Source organism: Phaenicophaeus curvirostris, chromosome 1, assembly GCF_032191515.1.
Source record: "Phaenicophaeus curvirostris isolate KB17595 chromosome 1, BPBGC_Pcur_1.0, whole genome shotgun sequence".
NCBI classification, from domain to species: domain Eukaryota; kingdom Metazoa; phylum Chordata; class Aves; order Cuculiformes; family Cuculidae; genus Phaenicophaeus; species Phaenicophaeus curvirostris.
The window spans coordinates 95,227,076-95,249,475 of NC_091392.1; the positions used below are offsets into that span (position 1 = coordinate 95,227,076).

General features: G+C 44.0%; 1 protein-coding gene across 5 annotated transcripts in view; it reads left to right on the forward strand.

Moving 5' to 3' along the window:
- Positions 1 to 9,543: 9,543 nt before the first annotated feature.
- Positions 9,544 to 22,400, forward strand: part of PHLDB2 (pleckstrin homology like domain family B member 2) — a 68,279-nt gene continuing 55,422 nt past the window's right edge. For 2 of the 5 annotated variants that reach the window (XM_069868993.1, XM_069869002.1), the window contains exons 1-2: positions 9,544 to 9,560; positions 18,909 to 19,018. In XM_069868993.1, coding sequence (XP_069725094.1) covers positions 18,964 to 19,018 — 55 coding nt within the window. In that variant the 5' untranslated portion in view covers positions 9,544 to 9,560; positions 18,909 to 18,963. The remainder of the gene's footprint in view (positions 9,561 to 18,908; positions 19,019 to 22,400) is intronic. The other 3 variants (XM_069869012.1, XM_069869020.1, XM_069869030.1) reach the window with 2 other exon arrangements.

Sequence of the window (22,400 nt, forward strand, 5' to 3'; positions counted from 1 at the left end):
CCTAGTATACACAGCATGTACAAACAAGCCATAGCCCTGCTTTATCTACAAAACAGGGTTCAATTTCAGCATGCGCACTGTATTAAGCTTTCTTTGCATCAATGTAAAAAAATCTTCAATATGTCGTGATTTGAGCCATATGGTGTGTGAGAAACAGGTGGAGCAAAGGCTGAGCAAAAAGCATGAGAGAAGCAGAAAAAAATTTGTTTTCAATAGTTAAGACAAAGGACTGCACTTGTGGCCATCACCCTCACAACAATTATTATCAGAGTAAATAGTCAAGCCCTTCCTAAAAAAGAACCTATCCAGAGAATGGAGGCTGAATATAAGAGGTTATTCACTGTCATGCTGCATGCTTGAGAGACGTGCTGCTAACAGTTCTTCAGTGTATTTTATGTATGGCCATGAACTGCTGCAGGACTGTGGACTCTGGCTCAGATGTTGAGTGTTCACAACCTGCTCTTTTTGCTACAATTTTTTTCACCTTCATCAAAGAGTTTTATTTCAATGTCCTAATCGCGTGATTCTCAAACCCGCTAAGAGTCTTTTCAAAGTGGTTGCTGGAGCACTTCCCAAGTAAATATTTGTTGAAGTGCTTATTATCAAGACAATTTCCTTGTATATTTTCTGTTTCCATGAACATTCTTATTATGTTAATAATAAGAAATTATTAATTGTTAACAAAAATGAGAGGCAATTTGCAAAATGTGTTGATATTTCTAGCATAGTTGAATAGGATGGTTTAATCGGGATATTTACACTTGCAAACCTTTTTATTTTGCCTTTTGTTTGACTTGTGTTTTCCTTTTATAACAACAAAAAAACAAGGCTGCAGTTGCATGTTCCTGTGGCAAGTAAAAGCCGAAGCAGTCATCCAGCTGTTAAAATTAGTGTTAGATCTGAATTTTCTATGGATTTCCCGCTGCATGGCAGGAAATCAGCTTTCATTGCTGCTTCCCCCTCCTCCCCATCTAGCCTCCTATTAGATTAATACCAGAAGCATGAAGTAACGTTTAACAGAAAGTTGTTGCTTTTAGCTCTGGGAAAACTTGGCAGCCTCTCCAGAAATGAAGGGGGGAGGGGGAACCTGAAACCTCCGCTTGCTAAAGAGGAGATCTGAGGCATGAGAAATAAAGAAACATTTCTCTCCAGTTAAACTTCTGCGGTTTAAAAAAGCACACCAATGACAAATTGTTTCTATGTCTAATGAGTATCTTCTGTCAGCCCTTTCCCCTCTTTAAGTTTTAATCGTCTGGCTTCTATGGGCTACTTATGTGTCCCTGGTTCATACGGCTACCTAATTTATGTCCAGTCAGCAAAGTTTATCACTAAGACAGCACATTTCTCTTCTTGGTTAGAATGAGTTTTTTAGTTTAGAGGATGGTCTAGGAGGCTTGCAACCAAAATGAAGGTTGTTTCTCACAAACGCTGGGATGCCTCCCTGACTGAAGGTTTCAGTTATACAAAGAGGAAGGAAAAAAAGATGCAACGTGCAAACACGGCATTATGAAAAAGAAGCAAGACCACCCCCAGCTTCCTATCTCAGATTTCATAGTGGTCTTTAAACTACAGTACAAAACTATAATTTATTAAAACAACATGTTAAAGATTGTCATATGTTAATTTCCTGTGATACTTCGGGATCAGCAAGCACATTTTATTGCTTTCCATGGGCCTAATCCTACATCAGTCCGTGGGGATGTCATTGGAAGCGCATGGTGTTGTGGCCTCAGCAGTGCAGGCTCAGACTGAAGAGCACGTCTAGGGCTTCTTCACAACCAAGCTACCCAGGCTGCTGAAAGCAGCGCTGTGGAACAGAGATGGATGCATTCAGGTGGGCAGCATAGACAAGAACATGCAGATAAATCAGCAGGCTTTACACTGTCCAGCTCCTGGAAACAGGAGCTGTTTGAAAACAGTGTTTTCAAACTTCTCATATTCCCCAAATAGCTGAACTTGTTTGCTTTTCCATTTACCATTATGCCTGTAGCTGAGATGTTGCCCCATAAAGCTTCATTTTCTGGTTAAAACATAGGAGACCTAGCTACTGCAGGCTGGACAGGGGGAGAGATATGGAGCACTCAGTCTGAAGTACCCAAGGAGCATTCAGTCCAAAGTATCCAAGTCCTTTACTTTCTTTGGAGAAAGACAGCAGTGCCAACAGCTCTTCCAGCAGACTGCACCCTCACCACAGTGCAAAGGGTGAGGGCACCCAGACCTCTCCCGCGGTTTCATCCCCTGCCCTACTTGCTGGAGGCCAGTCCTCTTACTGGCATGCCAACAGAGAAGGTGGCACATCCAACAGCATGACCAGCAGGATGGCTGGGCACAGTCCCTTGTCATTCCCCAGGGTAAACCAAAATGGAGCTGACATAAGGAGGAAAGGGAAGAATAGCGTACAGATTGATCTGGCACCAGGTATATGTGAGGTGCATGTGCCATATCGTGCCTTGCATGCAAAAGCTGTCTGCTGCAGAAGCTGTCATGGCCTCAAGGGCCAGATTCCTGCAACATCCATCGGTTTAATACCTCCAAGGAGATGCTAGTCCATCTCCTCCATTCCCCTGCACATTCTGACAGGATCCAAATGTATTTGATCCTGTGACCCTCTCCCCCACCTTGCTATATTTTTAGGGTTTTGTTGAAAACAGTGCAAGTGCACTGAGGAGGTTAGACAGTGGCTTGTCACTTTACTACTCTTGGCTTAGGTTGATTTTGCATTGGGCATTAGTGCCTCTTCAGGATGCTTATCTCTGGGGTTTGTATATTTTGTCTAAGCAGGTAAGGCAGTTTTGAGCAAGGGCTACACAGGGAGAATATGGTTATAATTTATACTTTTCAGTTGCTTTTAATGCTGCCTCTATTTAGAGAAAAAAAAAACCACTAGGAAGCTAAGGCTAAAATCTACATCTTATTCTGCCCCTATTATTGTGGGAAAGTAGTAGTGATGTTGTGTCATCCTTTCTGCTGCTAATGGGACCTAATTCCACATTTGGGGGCCATCTGCTAAGGAAGAAACCTCTACAACCCTTCTCAATGCTCATATAAAATCTTGTCAGCAAAGACAGTTTCATTAATCAGCTGGCAGGATATATTTTATCTAAACTTCATTAGATGGAGCTTTTTCCTTTATGACATCCACAGCATTGATTTAAGCCTAAATCATGCTGAACAGAATGAGGTTATGGCAAGCACCTTTCCTTTGGGTAGAAATGCATTGTTTTACCTCTTTTGACTCTGCTAATTAGAATCAAAGAATCATAGAATAGTTCAGGTTGGAAGGGACCTTAAAGATTGTCTAGTTCCAACCCCCTTGCCATGGGCAGGGACACCTCCCACTAGATCAGGCTGCCCAAGGCCCCATCCAACCTGGCCTTGAACACCTCCAGGGATGGGGCAGCCACACCTTCCCTGGGCAACCTGTGCCAGTGCCTCATCACTCTCGCTGTGAAGAAATTCCTCCTTATGTCTAGTTTAAATCTGCCCCTCTGATTTATGGCCGTTACTTAGACAGAAGGATGTTTTGGGGGACCATGTCAAAGGCTTTATGGAATTTACAGAAATAATTAGTTGACTTTCACCTAAAGGAGAATAGTTTCTGAAGGAGGAGGAAACCAAATGAGTATTTATTTTGACACAGGTCTATCTTTACACAGGTTAACTGTGACATTAAAGTAATATCTTGTGTTCCTGCATTCAATGCCCTGCTCCTGCTGAGATTTCTTGTATAGCCTTGGACAAGTGGCTTAAATGCTTTTAGATGTCTTCTAATTCCCTACCAAAGAAGATACTATCTCACTGACATTGTTAGGTATTATATGCATTGAGACTGACAGAAACCAAAGGAGAACAGAAAACCGCCTTGGCTTGGCATGAGAGGCAAATCAAAAGGCCTCCAAACTAATGTGCATATAGGAACTTATGAATCAACTTATCGCTTGCTGGGAAAAAGATGAGTCTAGAAGGGGTGACTGTAGGGTGAAGATACCCTTGTTACCAACCACTGAGTACAAAATGAGTTGCTGCCCTCACCTGTGACTGTAATCGTAAATGAGAGCAGGTATTGCATTTGCACCATGTCTTCTCCCAACCATTTGCCTACTGTCTTAACATCTATGAGGAACATGAACCTAAGTTTTGCCTGTGGACTCTGTGCTTAGAGTTTTCAGCATTTTTGCTCACAGATCATATTTCAAAAATGTACTTGTATACAGAAAAACTTTAGTAACAGTGAACGTAGATGCAGTATCAGACGTGGCTAATGAAGCCCTAAGCCACTCCCACTCACAGAAGCATGGGGTTCTAGCAAAGGGAAACAATTAATCAGCTGCAAAGACAGAGCCATACACAAGCTAATAGGATAGTGCTCTTGTGATTTGAAGCATTTGAGTAATATCTGGCTTGTGTTACCAAAAATCCTTTTGATTACCAAACTGTTCAATTTAAACAAGAAATAGCATGATCTTTTATTGCACAAAATGGTCTAGCTCCTTTAATAAAAATGGTTACCTTTCCAACAAATCTTGTCTTGTTTGTATCTTTAGGCCATTACGCCTACAACATTGCTACTACTTAAATGAGTCATTATGAGTTGTGCATTTTATTGATGGAGACACTTGTAAGGTAACTACTCATCATTAACATAAAATTAACTGCCTAAAACAATACAATCCTCACTTTAATGGTAGTTTTGCAATGTAGCCACACTCTAGGCTAGGCAGTCAGCATCAAGGGAAGGGCAGACACAACTGCACTGCAAATCTAGGCAAAGCCTCACAGAAGCGCAACAAACCCCACTGTACCAGCCCTGCCCCTTAAGCTCTGAATTCAGCTGCAAAAGCAGGCAGCACTTGATGATTCAGAGGAATGCAAAACCTAACTGCTTTCTTGTCTTACGATTACAACCTAGCTAATTGTGTACAACTGTGGAAAGGAAGAGAATGAGGAAATTCTTTTCTTGACCCTTCCAGCAATTGACTTGTGCCCTGGAGCATGAGATTTGATTACTCCTGTAACTTATTTTCCCCAGGCAGTTTCTTCTTGATAGTTCTTGTGTGACAATTCAAGAAAGTTTCAGGTCAAATCACAAAAACACTCCATTGATTGAACCTCAGCTTACATTATTTTATTATTGTATCATATACCTCTCTACTGTGTGCTACATTAATAGATTTTTAGATTTTAACTTGGGTGACCAGTGTAACTATTAGGTGTGACTTTTCTTTCACAGGAATGGTACTGATCAATGCAATCATGCTCCAGGTTGCCTTTTTATTTTTCAGAGATTTCCAGTGAGCCTTAAAACCCAAATTTCTTTCAGTACCTAGAATCCAGCCTCGAAAAGTCTTTGATGAAGATACAACAGAAAAATCACCGCTCACTTTGAAGTTTCACCAAAAGTTCTTGTTGAAGCTATTGCTATTATTTTCAAGCTATGAACAACTATGTAGTTTTATTCTGCAGCAGCAATCAACAGCTGGGTTTCTTCACTGAGGCAGCAGTTCAAAAAGTTCTGGTTACATGCTGCAAAGCACTGAATCCTTAAGACCTCATTTGTTGCCCTATATTCAAAAAAGTGCAATTTAATAATCCATTGTTGTATTGGTGACACCGGCTGAAAAAACAGAGGCTTGATCTCAAACACAGCTGCTCAGATCTATGTTGTTCCTCTTCTCACCAACCACTGAGCAAACTGTTGGACCTTTTTCAGAAGGGAGAGAGATGCATGGAGGGAAGAGCTTTCACCTGAATCATTTTCTTGATCTGTTCTTTGCAAATAACTACATCAGCCCACCAAAGGAGGTCACGAAGTATAGATTGGCTGCCAATTGACTGCCAAATGAATAGTTAAGGCAGGAAATAGAAGAAACCAGACCAGATTTGCCCCCAAAGAAAAAAACTGGGTGTATCTAGACCCAGTCATTAATGGATGGGTTTATCTCAGCTGACTTTGTCAGGCTGGGTATTGTCCCTCCTCCTGCAGGCAGCATGAAAACCAAACCAACTCCCTGCTGCGGGCTCTGGCTCATTTGACAGAAACACAGTCACGTCCACGCCCCATGTGGATAAAATCTGTAAAGGTGAGGGACCAGGTAATGCAGAGGTTGTGGTTGTGGGTGCCTACTCAGAGGTTATTTCTGTTCTGAAATCACTGAAAAGAGCTCTCCTTCCTTGTTACAGATGCACGGCACTGAAATATTTTATTATCATTTTCAATGCTCTGATTAATGCACACTTTTTGCAAACATTCCAACATTTGATTTCTACTTATATGAATTACCATGGAAACTAAACTTTTATTTGGCATGCTTGCATACTCAGGGGCGAAGAATTTAAAAACCGCTATGATATGCGATACAGTTGATGTAGCCACGCAACTGCCATGAAAACAGCTAAAGCTAGCTAGGTGCACTGTTGAACCCATTTAACACTTGTTGCTCTCATGCAAATTTCCCTACTCTTTTTCATGACTTCCTTTAATAGCAGTATTGTTGCTTTTGCTCCAATGAGAGTTTTCAGCTTTTTTGGTTTCGGAGTTTCACTTGTTTGCTAATTATTAACTATTTCCTATTCATAAAATGTCCAAGAAGGCTTTTTTTGTTTTGTTTTGGTTTTCTTTTTTAATTCCCAGACTCCTTCCTATTAGACATTCCAACTTACCAAATTATTTTAGGGTCCCAGCGACAGCTAGTTTTGGGTACCTCTTGTTATTTGTTAAGCTTTATTCATTATTTTTCTCTCTTTTTTGCCAAGACACAGATGACATTGAGTCAGATTAAATTTTTCCCAGCATACATATGTGACGGGAAACACATGTTCTGCCTGATCCAGCTTTGCTGCCACCTGACCGAATGCATAAGAAATAACTAAAGGAACATTTCAGCCAGCATATCAAAAGTCCTTCAGAGTAAAAGTTTAACCGCAAGTGCAAAGTTACTCTGTTAGGCATCCCTTTCCCTAGGGATATTTTCGCAGACTAGAACTTACATTTTTCACAGTTTAAAGGAAAAGGAAGATCACATGAGACAATCGGAAAGCTGGCTGCTTTTGGCTCTGGATGTGGGGCAAGGTTAAAAGTCATTCTTGTCTCTTCCAGCTGTGAGCACATCCTTAGTCCTTAACTCTGCATTTATTTTTTTAACTTCTTGTTTTGTTCAGTGAACAAAACAGGAGGGCCAGGTTCAATACTAGTAGTAAATGAAGCACTTGGACATTTGTGGGGGCATCGCATAAGAAAAGCTCATCTAGGTTCAGACCTATTAGAGTAATTAGTGTCAAAATTTTGTCTTTTTATACATAAACTAGGATACCAGGACAGCCAGAGCTGTTTATTTTTTCATATTCTCTGGTACTGTGGGTGTTGCTATACAGATTCCAGACTTTAATGAGTTTTTATTGCGGTAAGGTAACTGTTTTAGCCAAGTAAAATATCCCCTGGAATATGCAAGGCAGGAACTGGATCACAATGAACTGCGTTTCCCAAGGCAGACGGGAACAGCCAGGTATCGCGGTAGTGGCTTACATCTGCCGAGCGTGGTGTGAGCTTTGACTTGTCTTGTGGGACCCCCATGCAGCAGGTAGACGCTGTGATCCCCAAATTTCATTTTTGGGAAAAAAAATGGGGAAAGGTAAAGTAATGGGGCCACACAGCATGAAACCGGATTGCTATCCAGGATACTTTGGCTCACTGCCCTGAGCACAGTTCTCCAGGCTGGCTCGCATCTCTCATCCCTAGTGTTTTCCTTACCAAGCTGACACTTTATGTGTGCTCGGAAACCAAAGGTTCATTACATGCCCTGGGCTTCCAGCTCCCGCTGATCTCAGGGGTGCGACAATACCTCCCCAGAGGCTCTTTGCCCTTTTCATTTTCCTGGGTAGTAGCTGCTACCCTGTGGTTCCTCTTGCTACCTTTACCACTCAGCACCCTCCTGAATGGCAGCCTCTGAAGGGCTCTGGATGGGCACACTCAGCAACTCACTGCAGATGTGGGGCAGACGCGAAACATCTCTTGGGGCTGGTGTTGGTGTTTATGCTTGCTTTAATTTGAAAATCCCTCCGGCAAGTCCCTGATCCCTGCACTGGGACAGTGGAGTGCTGGCAGTGGCAGCTGCCACTTGTATGCATCAAAGAATCATAAAATAGTTTGGGTTGGAAGAGACCTTAAAGATCATCCAGCTCCAATCCACCTGCCATGGGCAGGGACACCTCCCACTAGATCAGGCTGCCCAAGGCCCCATCCAACCTGGCCTTGAACATCTCCAGGGACGGGGCAGCCACAGCTTCCCTGGGCAACCTGTGCCAGGGCCTCACCACCCTCATGGCAAAGAAATTCCTCCTTACGTCTAGTCTAAATCTGCCCCTCTCCAGTTTATATCCATTGCCCCTAGTCCTATCACCACAAGCTTTTGTTAACTGTTCCTTCCCAGCCTTCTTGTAGCCCCTTCAGGTACTGGAAGGTTGCTGTAAGATATCCCTGGAGCCTTCTCTTCTCCAGGCAGAACAAGCCCAACTCTCTCAGCCTGTCATATTATGGGAGGTGCTCCAGCCCTCGCATCATCTTTGTAGCCCTCCTCTGGACTTGTTCCAATAGTTCCATATCCTTCCTGCATTGAGGATCCCAGAACTGGACACAATACTCCAGATGAGGTCTCACAAGAGAGGAATAGAAGGGCAGAATCACCTCCCTCGACTTGCTGGCCACGCTTCTCTTATAGAATCATAGAATAACCAGGTTGGAAGAGACCCACCAGATCATCGAGTCCAACCATTCCTATCAAACACTAAACCATGCCCTCTGGGCTGCAAGCGCACACTGCTGGCTCACGTCGAGCTTCCCATCAACCAGCACCCCCAAGTCCTTCTCTGCAGGGCTGCTCTCGATCACATCAACCCCCATCCTGTGCAGAACTCGGGAATTGCAGGTGCAGGACCTTGCACTGGCCCTGGATGGTGCCCGGGACGGGGACCCCGTGTGCGCACACACATACACACAGAGGAGCATCTATTTCAGCTGAGACTTTATCGCGAGGAGGCGGCAGCAGGGTGTGAGCCCCGGGCTGGGGACACCCCGGGGCACGGGGGCGGCGGAGGGCGGAGAGCAGAGCCCTCTCTGACACGGGGAGGCGATGAAGACGAGGAGGAGGAGGAGGAGAGAGGACGCAGGTAAGCGCACCCCCAGCCCCAGGCAAGGAAAACCGACCCCGCGCCCTCCCAGAGCCGCCCTGTTTGCTCAGCTAATCTCGCCGGCAGGAAATTGCCCCGCGATTCATATTTACGGACCGCGGGGCGCTGCTCCTGCGGGGCGGCCCCAGCAAGAACGCCCCCCGTTCCCCCCTCCATGGGTGCCCCCCCATCACTTCCACTCCTTTCGCCACCCCCCCCCCCATTCCGGCCGCCGTTCCGCCGTCCCGCCGCCGCGACCCCGGCCCGGGGGGAGCGAACCATTCGCGCCGCGGGGGGGGAGGAGGGAGGAAGGGGGGGGGGCGGTCCGCAGGGCGGTGCGGGGGGCGGCCCCGGCGGGGAGGGCAGCGGGGATGCGCGGGGGGCAGCGGCGGATGGAGGCGGCGGTGAGTGCGTGGACGGGCCGCGTGTGCCAGTGTGTCTGTGTGTCTGTGCATCCGTGTGTGCATCTGTGCGCCTCTGTGTGTGTGTATGTGCGTGCGGCGCTGCCCGGGGCACCGCCCGGCGAGGCGGCTCCGGGGGGTGTGGGGGGAAGGATGGCGAGAGACGGTCCTTGCCGGGCTCGCAGCGGCGCTCGCAGCCGGCCCCGAGGCTTTTTGGCTACTTTTAAGGGGAGTTTTTGTGCCGGCCCCCGCCGCGCTCCTCAGGCGCGTCTCGGCGCAGCCCCCGCCGCGTCCCTTTCGCCTCTCGCTCTTTGTCCCGGTGTCCCCGCCGCCGACAGAGCCCGGGGGGGCCCGTCCCTGCGTGTCCCTGAGCCGGGGAGGCGGCGGAGGAACCGCGGGGCTCGGCTCCGATCGCCTTTCCGTCAGCCGCGGTCTACCTGGTGCCGGGGAAGGCGTAGGACGGGGCTCTTTGTCCGCGAGTCTTTGTTAGCCTGGTGGCTCCTAAAGCCGCCTGTGGCTCTGCCAGGGCTCTGTGCCCTGTAGGGATGGGTTTTCCTCCGGGATGAGCTCTGCGAGGGCTGCCGTGCCCAGTAGGGATGGGCTTCTCCCCGGGTTAAGCTCTGCAAGGGCTCTGTGCCCTGTAGGGATGGGTTTTTCTCTGGGATGAGCTCTGCGAGGGCTGCTGTGCCCAGTAGGGATGGGTTTTTATCCAGGTTGAGCTCTGCGAGGGCTGCTGTGCCCGGTAGGGATGGATTTTTATCCAGGTTAAGCTCTGCAAGGGCTGCTGTGCCTGTAGGGATGGGTTTCTCCCCCAGGTTAAGCTCTGCGAGGGCTGCTGTGCCTATAGGGATGGGCTTCTCCCCAGGATGAGCTCTGCGAGGGCTGCTGTGCTCAATACGGATGGGTTTTTCTCCCCAGGATGAGCTGGTGATGGGTGTCGACTCAGCAGCGCTGGAGTTTAGCAACAGGAATCCAGCGTTACGTCCGATTGGCTTGCAGAAATCAAGTTTTGTTGGGTTTTTTTTGTGGGGCTTGGCCACCCCTGACAGATTTAGAGCTTGTAACTCACCCCTAGGGTAGCCCTGGCAGCAGCCGGGGCTGGGGCTGCATGCTCAGTGCTGAATTCAGCTTGGAGATCGGAGTCTTTTTGGAAAGCTACCTGCCACCCACCAGCAAAAGGAGGAACGGGCTGGAAACCAACAGTCCTCACTCCTTCTCCTCCCGCCTCAAAGCTGCCTGAGGAATTTCCCCATGTGCAGAAGTGTAAATAGACTGGCTGTGCTTACATAAAGGCTCAAGAGATGGGCTTTCTGCTTCTGACATTGAGTGCTTCTGCAGTCTTAAACACATGGCTTTTGTCACCCATTCCTTCTCCCTCAAATGCTCATGTTGTCCATATGTCATCTTGTCTACACGCCTTGAGTTTGCATGTGCCTGAATCTTCGTGTCTGCATCTCCAGGGCAGCTGGGTGGATGCGTTGCCAGTCAGAATGTGGTGAATGTCTCATCTTTGTGCAGCACATTGGTTTTCTTTTAGGGGAGGAGGAAGATGAGAGAGGTAATTCTGCAAGTTCTTGTATTTGGTGAACTTCTGGATGTTTTTCTTTCTCTGTATTCTCATAGCTACGGTCTCCAAAGATAAGGTAGAACATGGGAAAGAGAGAGAGATGAGAGGAAGTAAGGCATGAAGTGGCTGAGGGGAGACCTCATTGCTCTCCATAACAACCTGAAAGGAGGTTGTGGAGAGGAGGGTGCTGGCCTCTTCTCCCAAGTGACAGGGGACAGGACAAGAGGGAAGGGCCTCAAGCTCTGCCAGGGGAGGTTTAGGCTGAACATTAGGAAAAAATTTTTTGTGGAAAGGGTCATTGGGCACTGGCAGAGGCTGCCCAGGGAGGTGGTTGAGTCACCTTCCCTGGAGGTGTTTAAGGTACGGGTGGACGAGGTTCTGAGGGGCATGGTTTAGTGTTTGACAGGAATGGTTGGACTCAGTGGTCCGGTGGTCTCTTCCAACCTGTTGATTCTATGATTCTATGATTCCATGATAGTGCCAAAGGGAATGGCAGAGGAGGAGAATGGCTTTGCTTTCCCATAGCAGAAGAAGAGATGTAGGAAAGAAAGGAGGAGAAGTTATCAGGACATGGAAGAATATCTGGTGTCAAGGGGAGGGGTAAGCTGTACTAAGGGGTTAACAGAGATGGAGTTACTTTCAAGTTGATCAGGTAGTAACATCTCCTCATTTCCACAGCAAATAGTAAAGTAGTATTTTTTTTTTTTTTGCTTTACACACTTCCTTTTGCACAGCAGAAATTTCTTTCTCTTAAATTGTGACAAATGCTAAATTGACTGTTTTGTGTGACCATGATTTTAATGAGGGAATGGAAATCTTGTCTGCAACCAGGGCAGGAAGAGTAGTCATTTTTTCCATGTTTTTCCATATCAGTTACTGCCTGTGCTTGTCAGATACAATTAGCAACTTGCTCCTTGGGAGTATGCAAAGATACCACTTGACCATTGTTGGGAAGAAATAAAGTCTATCAGGAAAATTTTGGAGTGTTTTGGTTTTAGACAGGAAGCAGAAGGTGGGTAAGGTAAAGATTGCAGGTCTCCCTTGAGGCTGGAGTTGGATCAGAAGGACTAAAGGGGTTTGGATGGGAAGAGCTTGCCTGTCTTTAATACTTGAAGATCCAGAGAAAAGCTGGAATAATGAAAGGGTGGGAGGAAGGGCTGGTGGTTGTTTATGAGGGAATTAATGCTGTGTTCACTGCACGTGGTGTGCATTCTCTCCATTTCCATTTGTTAAATTCTGATGTGGAGTAACTGCCTGTATAGCGCATAGTGTTTCCCTTTGAATTAACTAAACAGCTGTAAGACAATGCCCCATTTGGATTGTTTGGAGGAGATGCTGTTCATTTAGGTTTTGTTTTAGATTGATGGAGCACATCCAGGATGCCATGGAAATCCAAGAGTTTTACCCTGTAGGAGCTCCTTCAGAGACAGCAATATGGGAGCGAGCTCCATAAATGGGACGGAGCTTGTTTTCTTACTCAAATCTCACACAGGTGGGACTAGAATTTTAAGTGAACCATTTTATTTTACTGCTTTAAATATATTAAGTGGTGTAAATGCAGGCATCGTACCTGTATTCCTCACTCAAGATTTGGTGATAAATGGTGCCCTGTAATTACGCAGACGAGCCCATGGCTCGGTAGCACAACAGCCATGTGGATGCCACTGGAGCTGTCACTGTCGTGATGTGGTTTGTCAAGCAAGTGTGACGAGAAGCATTTAGTCTGGGGGCATGCTCACTGCCCTGAGAGTGCTGGAAAATGAAGACGCATTTAAGAGCTGGAGGGGATGTTTGGAAATACGGGGCAAGCATCTCTGGAAGGAGACAAATTGAGGAGAAATAGGCAAACAAAATGAGAGAGACAGAAACTGTCAGAATAAGAGGGCACTGGAGGGAACTGATTAAGGAAAGGAAGTGACAGGCACAAAGTGGCAGTGAAAGAAATCAGCACAGAGGAAAGCAGATCATGGGCAAAGGTTGCCTGAGAGAGTGGGAAAATACAAAAGTCAGATAGCAAAAAAATGGTGAGGACATCCAGGCAGGCCAAGAAGTGAAAAGGAAAAAAAGGAGTAGATGGACTTAGAAGCTGTTCTGATTAGTTTTTCTGGTTACTTAGATTTTCTGGGATTTGCCTGCCTGCTGTGTATGGCAATCTATCATTGAATTTGTTGGGGGCATCCTAGAGGCAAGTTTATCATGTCAGGTAGGATGGGAAAGGAGAAACTTTTCTTTAGGGTCTTTTTGCTCTTGTACGGTGTGTGAATATGAATTCATAATTTTTTTTCACTCAACCCCTTCATGAAATTTTAGATGAAGAAATCCTATATTTCCTGGGCTACAGGAATGAGAATTATATTAGTCCAAAATATTTATGTACTTCTACTCCTACACCAGATACGTTGTTCATTTTGAGGTTTATTAGGCTGCACAGTGAGATAATAATCAATCACAGTCTACCAGCCTCCAGCAAAGCTTTCTATTTGCCATGTCAGTGTGCGTTTTTAAAGTCTTGATTTTCAAATCTTTTGAGTGTGCTCAAATTTCTAATATGAAAAGAGTTAATGAAATAGTGTCAGAATAATGCCTGAGATCTCATCGATACTGGCATGAGATGAATAACAGGCTCTTAAGCTTAACTGTCAGGAGAGTACCAAGACAGAAAAGAGGAGTATGACTTGAGATTGGCTTGTCCTCTGCTTGCTCTCTTTTTCTGCATGAAAAAAAGGAGTTCATTGTTTTAACAGAAATCTCTTCTAAAGCATGTTATGTGTTGGTGGATTTTGTTAGGGCAGAAAAATAACTCTCCTTCTAACATCAACTTAACTTAGTGAACTAGTCCAGAGGACACAATGGTCTGAGTGTCTGCAAAATAAGGAGAAAGCAATTATGTCTGCTAAAACAATGCAATTTAAGTGGTTTAATCTGTTGTTCTACTAAATGCATAGGAATCAGATTAGAGCTATTGAAATGTGTACTTTAACAGTTTCAATTTCAGGTAAGAGTAGCTGTTATGGCGTAAAAAGTTATAAAGCTTCGATATCTTCACTGTTGTTTTCAGTGAAACACACTCAGCCCTCAGTGTCTCTTACGACACTGTTATAAAATCTCAATTTGTAGTCACCAAAGTATTTACATGGTAATGAATGTTTTCATTTCTATGCACATTTAAAATTGTCAGTTGTCATGACCTGATTAAAATGATTAGGTGGTTTCCATATACTGAAAAGAGCAATTGGTTTGACAATGTCTATAACATTAATCCTTATCAAGTAGGAGAGAATCATGCTTAGCCAGTGGTACAGAATAATTAAAAATTTGACGGGAACGGTTGGACTCGATGATCCGGTGGGTCTCTTCCAACCTGGTTATTCTGTGATTCTGTGAAAAATGTCGCATATGGGTGTAATTTTTTGAGTAGTCGGCGTAGTTATTCCAGTAACTACTATGTGGGTTTTGAGAGGATGAAGTTGTTTAGGGTATTTTCTGTTGTTGCATTGACCCTTTTCTGCTCCTTCTCCAATATCCAACACAATAATTTCTCAGCGGAAGAGATAAGCTGTTAAGAGTGACTTCCTCTGCCACTCCCTTTTCCACATCGGAAACCAGCAGGATTACAAGGGAGTGACTTAGTCAAATCTAATTCACAGATACTTGATTTTTTAATTTATTTAGTGTTGGTGCCAAGCGGTGAGCTTTGGGAACTAAAACTCCTTGTGCCTGTAACTAGACCCTGTGCTCACTTGCACCACAGGAACCAACGTATTGCAGGAGCTGTATAGTGAAAAGCCCAGTACTGAGCTGATTTCACGGCTATGCTGGCAGGAAATAAGCTGTAGCTTAGAGTATAGTATATTGTGTTGTGGGAAGGAGAAGGAAATGAAGAAGGATGTTTAAGGCAGCCTTCAGACAGCAGCCCTGCCGAGTTCCCCAGTTTTTGGCAGAGATGGCCATCATCTCTCTTAAGGATGTGTCCATTCACTAGTTTATAGGTACAGAATATCCACCAAATGAAGCAGATGCCTTTGTGTGGATATATTGCTTTGGTTTGACAGTAGGCTGTCAGGGGTTGGGGGAAGATGGATTTACACATGGGTTTTTCTGAGGGTAAACTGTAGAATTTGATGAGCTTTGCTTTCCCATCAGTTTGAGCCTATCGGGACTTCTGTTTGTAAATAAACAAAGTCAGGGAAACAAACCAGGCTCGATTTAATCAGGAGCAAGTACATTGTCCTTAGATTATGCAAAAAAAAAAAAAAGTAAATCAACTTGGTAATGGAGTAGTCCATTCACGCACTAGATGTGCTACACCGTGGGAAAGTTAAATCTCTGGGCACTGAAGCCATCAGCACTCATTCACCAAATGTAGTTCAGAGTGGAAAAGTTTAGGTGTCTTTCTTGCCTCCAGAACAGCCTGTATTTTATTGGAACAGACAAAACTGACCCTAATAATTTCAAAACCTTCTTGTTTCAGAATAAATGAAATTCTGACGATGGTGTGCGGACTGTGGCAAAGATGAATTTTTTGTTCTTGCCCTCCATGACTTAGGGTTTCATCTGTTTTCTGTGGCTCGATTCACAGTGCTGTGGGAGAGGGGACAGGAGCTGCTGGGAACCATTGGTAATGTTTTGTGAGAAACTGAAAATGAAGAAACAATGAAATGCAGGAAAGCCTTAAAGGACAGATGGCCAAATTTAAGACCTTTCTTTAAAATTTTCTTTTAATTTTCAGTTAGAGGAGCACTTTAGCAATGCCTGAGGCATTGCAACCAACTTGGCTGGTAATGTAAGAGCAAATGGGTGTCATAGCAGACTCAGCTGAAGGGAGGTGGTATCAGCCCAGGCAGCAGTAAAGGAAGGGAGGGAAACCATACAGTGAGAAAACATCACCCTGAAAGCAGGGACTAAGTGCTGGGTAGAGCTGTACCTGTGGCTTGTTTGGTCTGCAGCTCCATGCCCCTATGCTGAGAGAAAGGACTTTTTATGTCAAGCCACCCTGTGCTATAATATCTTAAAACCAGGATCCTTTGTTTGACTCATCACCTATTTGAGTGGTGAATCACTGTTTCTTCTGGTCGTTAGTGAAACAAAACTTAATTTGGCCTAGGCACTGTAGAGATGAAACATGATTGGTAACGCTGTATACATTCATTCCAGATGACTTTATAAATCCCAGATGAAATCATTTTACTTCGTTCCAGCCAAGGCAGAGCGTGGCGTGTGCTCTGTAACGAGTCAGCCTTGCTGGTTGTTGGATGAGGCCCTGCATAACCCTCATCTGAAAGAATATGATTTCATGACAGCAGATAAACTGTGGACTTTGACCTGTTAATGTGTTTAGCTCATTAATTCATCATTTCTTGTTTATGCTCAGAGCAGTGTTTTAGAAAGTTCTTACCACCAAAAATCCAATTATTGCTAGGTGATAATTTCTGTGATCTCTCATCCTCTAAGAAGAGAGATGTGTAATGACTTCTCAAACTTGAACTCAGACCATATAAATATTTAACCTTAAAAAGACGTTCTTCCTTTCAGCAAACCCAGGTATTTGGCAAACTGAACTAAAGACTGAATTTTCAATTACATAGAAACCCTTCACTCTCAGCTGTTCTCTCTTTACTGTTTGTCACATTGATTAAGTGGTAGCCATCATCTCATTAGATAGAAAGGGTGGGGGTTTTGATGATCTTACCAGTGATTTTAACCATGAAGCAACAAAGCTAGAAATGCAGGATGTCTAATTATATCTTTTCCTTTCTTTTAAAGCAACTCTTTCTTTTGTCTTTTAATTCCAAGTTGGCTGTATTTTAGTTTTCTGTTCGATGATATAATTATACTTTTGTTAGAGAACAGTGTGAAATGTTGAGAGTCGCTAGTTTTCTGTGTCAACTTGGAACATTCCTGTAAAGTTAAATTTTTTGCTCTTTTTCTGGAGAGCTCTGGGCTTGAAGTGTAGTATTCTTAGTAGTGATTACAGAAGTGATATGCCAAGATGGCAAGGTAGCAGCAATTTTAACAGGATTTCTATCCTATCCTTTGTAGGCAGGTGAAAGTCAGAGAGACTGTTTGACAAGTTGAAGAACCAGTGTTAGCTCTCCCGCCCCTGGCAAGGAAGGCGCCTGGGATGCCACATAGATTTCAAGCTGGGAGGATGTAAGGGAAGCTGAAATGAATTAAGGAAGGAGTCTCAGTGGGGTGGAAGGCTCAGTGGGGTAGAAAGGGATGGTGAATGTTTCACGTCAACAAAATAAGCTGTTGAGCATGAAACTTGGGTTGAAAAGCTATCTGCTGGCCAGGCTGTTTGCCACCATCTGCTCTGGAGAGCTTCAATCCTGTGATGGACTCTGCTGGAGAGGGAAGATGTGGCTATCCTCCCAGGAGGTACGGCACTCCGATGGTCTCCTTCCTCACTCTGGTTCCCAGGAAGGTAGCACCCTTTTTGGGAACCAGTGGATTGTAGGCTGTCAGGGTGGAACCCATGTTGTCCTGTGAGGATGGAGAGGTGCCCAATGGGGTGGAAACTCTCTCTTTAGGAGGTGTGAAAAATGACCTCTGCAGAGAAGGAAGCAGCACTGTGAATTGAGACGAGTGTATGTGTGTGTGCGCGCGCATGGGGGAGCAGAAGAGAGGGACAGGACCTGGGCCTCCTGAAGGAGGGGTGAGGGAGAAGCCCAGAGGTCAGGACAAATGAGCCTCCCTCTGTAGGGATTAGCAGCCTGCTTCCTTCTCCCAGGGCTGTCCTCCTCGGAGAATAACATGAAAAAGCACGGCACACAAATTCTATGTAAAGGAGACCTGAAACATTGCAACTGTGATGACTGTGGTTAATTAAATAGGTGGCTCGTCTCTAGACAGCCCCAGACATCTGGCTCCATTCTTCGTTTGTTTTTCTTCCACGTTTCTATTTGCTTGTCCAGAGTTAAAGCCCAGGGGACCTACAGATGGTCACCATTAATTTTGTCACTTGATGCAATTTTTTTTTGAAAGCTTTTTTGTCAGCCTTTTAAAAAAAGATGTGTGTATTAAAAAAGAAAATAAACCTTTTAATAGAGCATCTGGCTAGAGATATTCTATTTGGATTTAGATTTAATTGTAGCCTTTAGTGGCTGGGATTTAATTTTGGTGTTTCTTTTAAGCCAAGTCTTTCTTGTACCCATATCAATTGTTTTGGTTTTTTGTTAATTTTTTTTTGTTTGTTTTGGGTTTTTTTTTGTTTTGTTGGGTTTTTTTTTTAAACATTAAAGTATATCTTCACATTCCTAGTCTGGCTTCTTTGGAACCTCAGAAATCATTAAATGCCAAAACATTTTCTGTGTTTTGGATTGCGTACCTCGTTTTGCATAGGTTTCTTTGTGATGGCAGGATGCGGGTGTTCTGTGGGCTGAAATTCGACTATGGGCTTTCAAAAATAAAATCTTTAGCAGAGAGAAATCAGACCTTGTTAATGATTTCTTAAGGAAGCCACAGGATTCCAGGCAAAATTCAGAAGCAGTGACTAGTAAGTGCCTGCTCAGGCTCAGGATCATAGATAATAGTTGATTATCAAATCAAATTATATGGACTTTCAAACTGATAAAACAACTGCAGTCATTTTTATTCACTGTCTCAACATTAAACATGGAATGCCCTTTACAATTTTTTTTTAACTATTTCTTTTTGAGTTATGTCTGGCAGTTCTACCATAAGAAAAGCCAATTTTGGTCTATGTTATACACTTGAAAAATATTCTCAGGATACATTTCTTAACATAACGTTTTTTTCTTTTATTGCTTCATTTGCAGGTCAAAATTTACCTGGCTCACTCAAATTAGAGTTGCTTTAACCATACTGTAGAAGATGAACATGATGCCAAACAGAAGTAACTTCTCCTCCTTTCAGAATGCTGGATCAGGTAACCAATTAATAAAAATGAAGTTTTATATGAATGTACTGAGATCTTTCAGAATTTATCGATTTTGGCCCTTAAATTCTCCTGGCACACAAATAAGATGAGAGCTCTGTTCTTATTCCATGTCTAGCACATTTCACCAGCCAAAATAAGGCCACAGCTGGATATGCTGCAGCCAGCCAGCCTTCCCCATCAGTTTAATGCCTGGCTGGAATAGATATCAGTGACCCCCAGCTACATAGCTTGGGAAAGGAGGAGGAAAAAAAAAGAAATGAGAAGGAAAAAAAAAGAAGAAAAAAATGCAAGAATTTCCTTCTGTATAGCTCCAGGCAGCAAATACTTGCACTGTACTCTGAAGTTTACCAAGCTAAAGCCTGGGCTGATCTGGAGGCAGGATGGGTTCAGGGCATGCTATGGCCCTGGTCCGTATTACTGTATGCAATATCTAGGATATGTAATGCATCCTGGCATATTTATAAAGTTTCATCCCAAACATTACCCTAAAAATAAACAAAACAAACAAAATCTGATTTGTGGGAAGTGGCTACAGTTCAGTTGAAGATGTGCTATAGTCCAGTTGGGATTTAACCATATGACTGTTTAGCCTGGATGAGGCTGAGAGGAGACCTCATTGCTCTCCACAACTACCTAAAAGGAAGTTGTGGAGAGGAGGGTGCTGGCCTCTTCTCCCAGGTGACGGGGGACAGAACAAGAGGGAATGGCCTCAAGCTCTGCCAAGGGAGGTTCAGGCTGGACATTAGGAAAAAAAATTTCGTGGAAAGGGTCGTTGGGCACTGGCAGAGGCTGCCCAAGGAGGTGGTTGATTCACCTTCCCTGGAGGTGTTTAAGGGACAGGTGGATGAGGTGCTGAGGGGCATGGTTTAGTGTTTGATAGGAATGGTTGGACTTGATGATCCAGTGGGTCTTTTCCAACCTGGTGATTCTATGATTCTATGACTGAGGGCACTGTTGCATTGGAACAGAAAGCACAGAAGAACAGGCATAAGGTAGAGTAAAGTGGAATCTGAGTGTCTACAGAAAGGTATTTGGACCTTTTCTTACAGTACTTGTTTGGATTTCCAAGTACAATGAACTCTTCATTGCTTTGGTGAACAGGCCTGAAAGTTTCCATGAGCTAACTTGTTTTTTAGGCAAAAGAGTCCATTCTTTGTAGGATTAAATATGCCCTACTGGTGTTGCAAGGCAGTAATAAACAATTATTAGTGTCTCATTAATGTGTTAGTGCTAAGTTATTTGTATAGGAGTTGGTGGAACGTATGCAAAAACATTTGAACTTAGGTGTGTTCAAGTTATGATTTGGACAATACAACTTTGATATAAAATTAGCTTTCAATTTTAAGAGTGATTTGGAAGGAGGAAGGAGAACAGAGAGGAAGATGTAAACTAGGTTCTGTTCCAAAACGGAAGCATAAGTGTGCAAGGCATATATATTGTGCTTTATATATGTACTGTAAGTAACTTTTACATTTGTTCTTCTTCCTTACAGCACCACTAATATGATGAATGCTTGATATTTTCCAGATGATTTTGTCTTGTCCTGACAAGAATTCTGTTGAATGTGGGTCTCATTCCTCCTTTTGCTCATTTGAACTTAATCATTGCTGCTGATCAAAAGTGAAAATAGCTAAAAATTCAGAAGTAAATGTCAAATTAGAAGAAGCTGCAGTACACTCCTCACAGCAATGGTAGTGTAATGGAGATCTCTGTGAACTTATTGGCTCAAAGGCAACTTAGTTGTATAATCATAACAAACGTGTTAAAATACAGCAAATAAAAACCTGGTCAGCATAAAAATATTAAATTCCTTGTAGTAGTAAACCTGAGGCTTGGTTTTGAAGCTGCAAGTTAGTGTTTTTGGCCACTAGCAGAGCTTGTGATTAGCACATGCATAGACAGGTCCACTATGCTCAAGGTGGTGTTTGGTATTTTTTTTAATACTCCATCTTCCACCCCCATGCTGACTTCTTGAATGTTGTGCTTATTCAATTGCATTATTACTGTTGGTTACCTTTATTCTTAAACTTATGTGTTTGTTCCTTAAAAATTGAGGAGAATGTGTTGTTACACACTTAAGAGTTGCCACGATTTCAGAGAGGAAGCCTGTGCAACAGAGATCTATTGCATGATGTCCTGGATAGCAGTGAATTCCGTATTTTTTGCCTTGTCAGCAATGAATGTCCCAGAAATGAGGGCCCACTTGGAGAATGCATTGTCACCTTCCACTAGATAGCAAACCTAGTGATCCTCAGTGAAGCTGAATCGTACCAGCTCTGATCGATGGGGAGCGGGAATCCAAGTTTTGTATCCAGGTTCATATAATTGTCTGAAGTGGCACTTGGAAGAGGATTAAAGTATTACCTCCGAGGATTTTGAAGGCACTTTACTCAGTTGGATGTTAAGTTCCCCTGCTGAGTGACAAGCTGAGATAAAGTTTCTCATGAGGCGGCTGAAGTCACAGGTGAAATGTGACTGAGCCAAGATTAAATCCCAGATTTGACCCTTGTTTTCAGAAGCAATGCTCGCAGGCACTGCAGGAACTGACACTGGAAAGTGCTTTATTAGTTTGAAGCACAGCCTGGTGCATCCAAGGAGCTGCTGTAAATGTTAAAGGTGCTATTTCTACATCAGCTGAGGTCTCAGTGCAAGCCTGTTGGAGGTTGTGTTTATCTCCTGCAGTGATTGATGCTGTCAGGAGCTGAATTCCTTTCTTTCCTTTCAGCAAAGTGGGACTCAGAACTGCAAGCTGAAGCTGGACACGTCATCGAACAATAACATCCACCACTGCAAATGCTTTCTTGGTCAATGTCCTCTTCCAGAATATAAATTATAATCTCAACAAGTGCTAGGACCTGGAATCTTAAACCCTTGTTAATGTTTTTCAATGGTCACATGATTTTGTTGTTTTGAATGGGATCATGGAGCCTAGCATTATGCTTCCTTAAGGCTATCTTTTAGCTAAAGGGCTCTCTGCAGATGTAGTTACAGCTTAGTATTTTAACAGCATTGAGACGAAACACCTTGAAAAATGGGCCTTAGTTTTGTACTTTTACATGAAGCTTTGCACAACAGTGCAAGCAGAAAGGTGACGACTGTTACTGACCTTCGTATTGAGCTTCTTAGTATTTGGGGGCTCGGATGCAGTAGCTGCACATGTTAAAAGAAGAGGTGGTCCAGAGCAGTACCTTATGTTCTGCATCCTGAGCCTTGGGAGACCTGTGTTCAGTTCTTTACTCTGCTCTTGCACCTCACCTGCTCAGCTGTAAAACATTGGGACAGTGATGCTTCCTTACTTCATGGATGCCTTAGGAAGCTCAAGGTTACAAAGGCTGAGCCATAGAGTCTTGCAATGAGTAGGACACCAAAG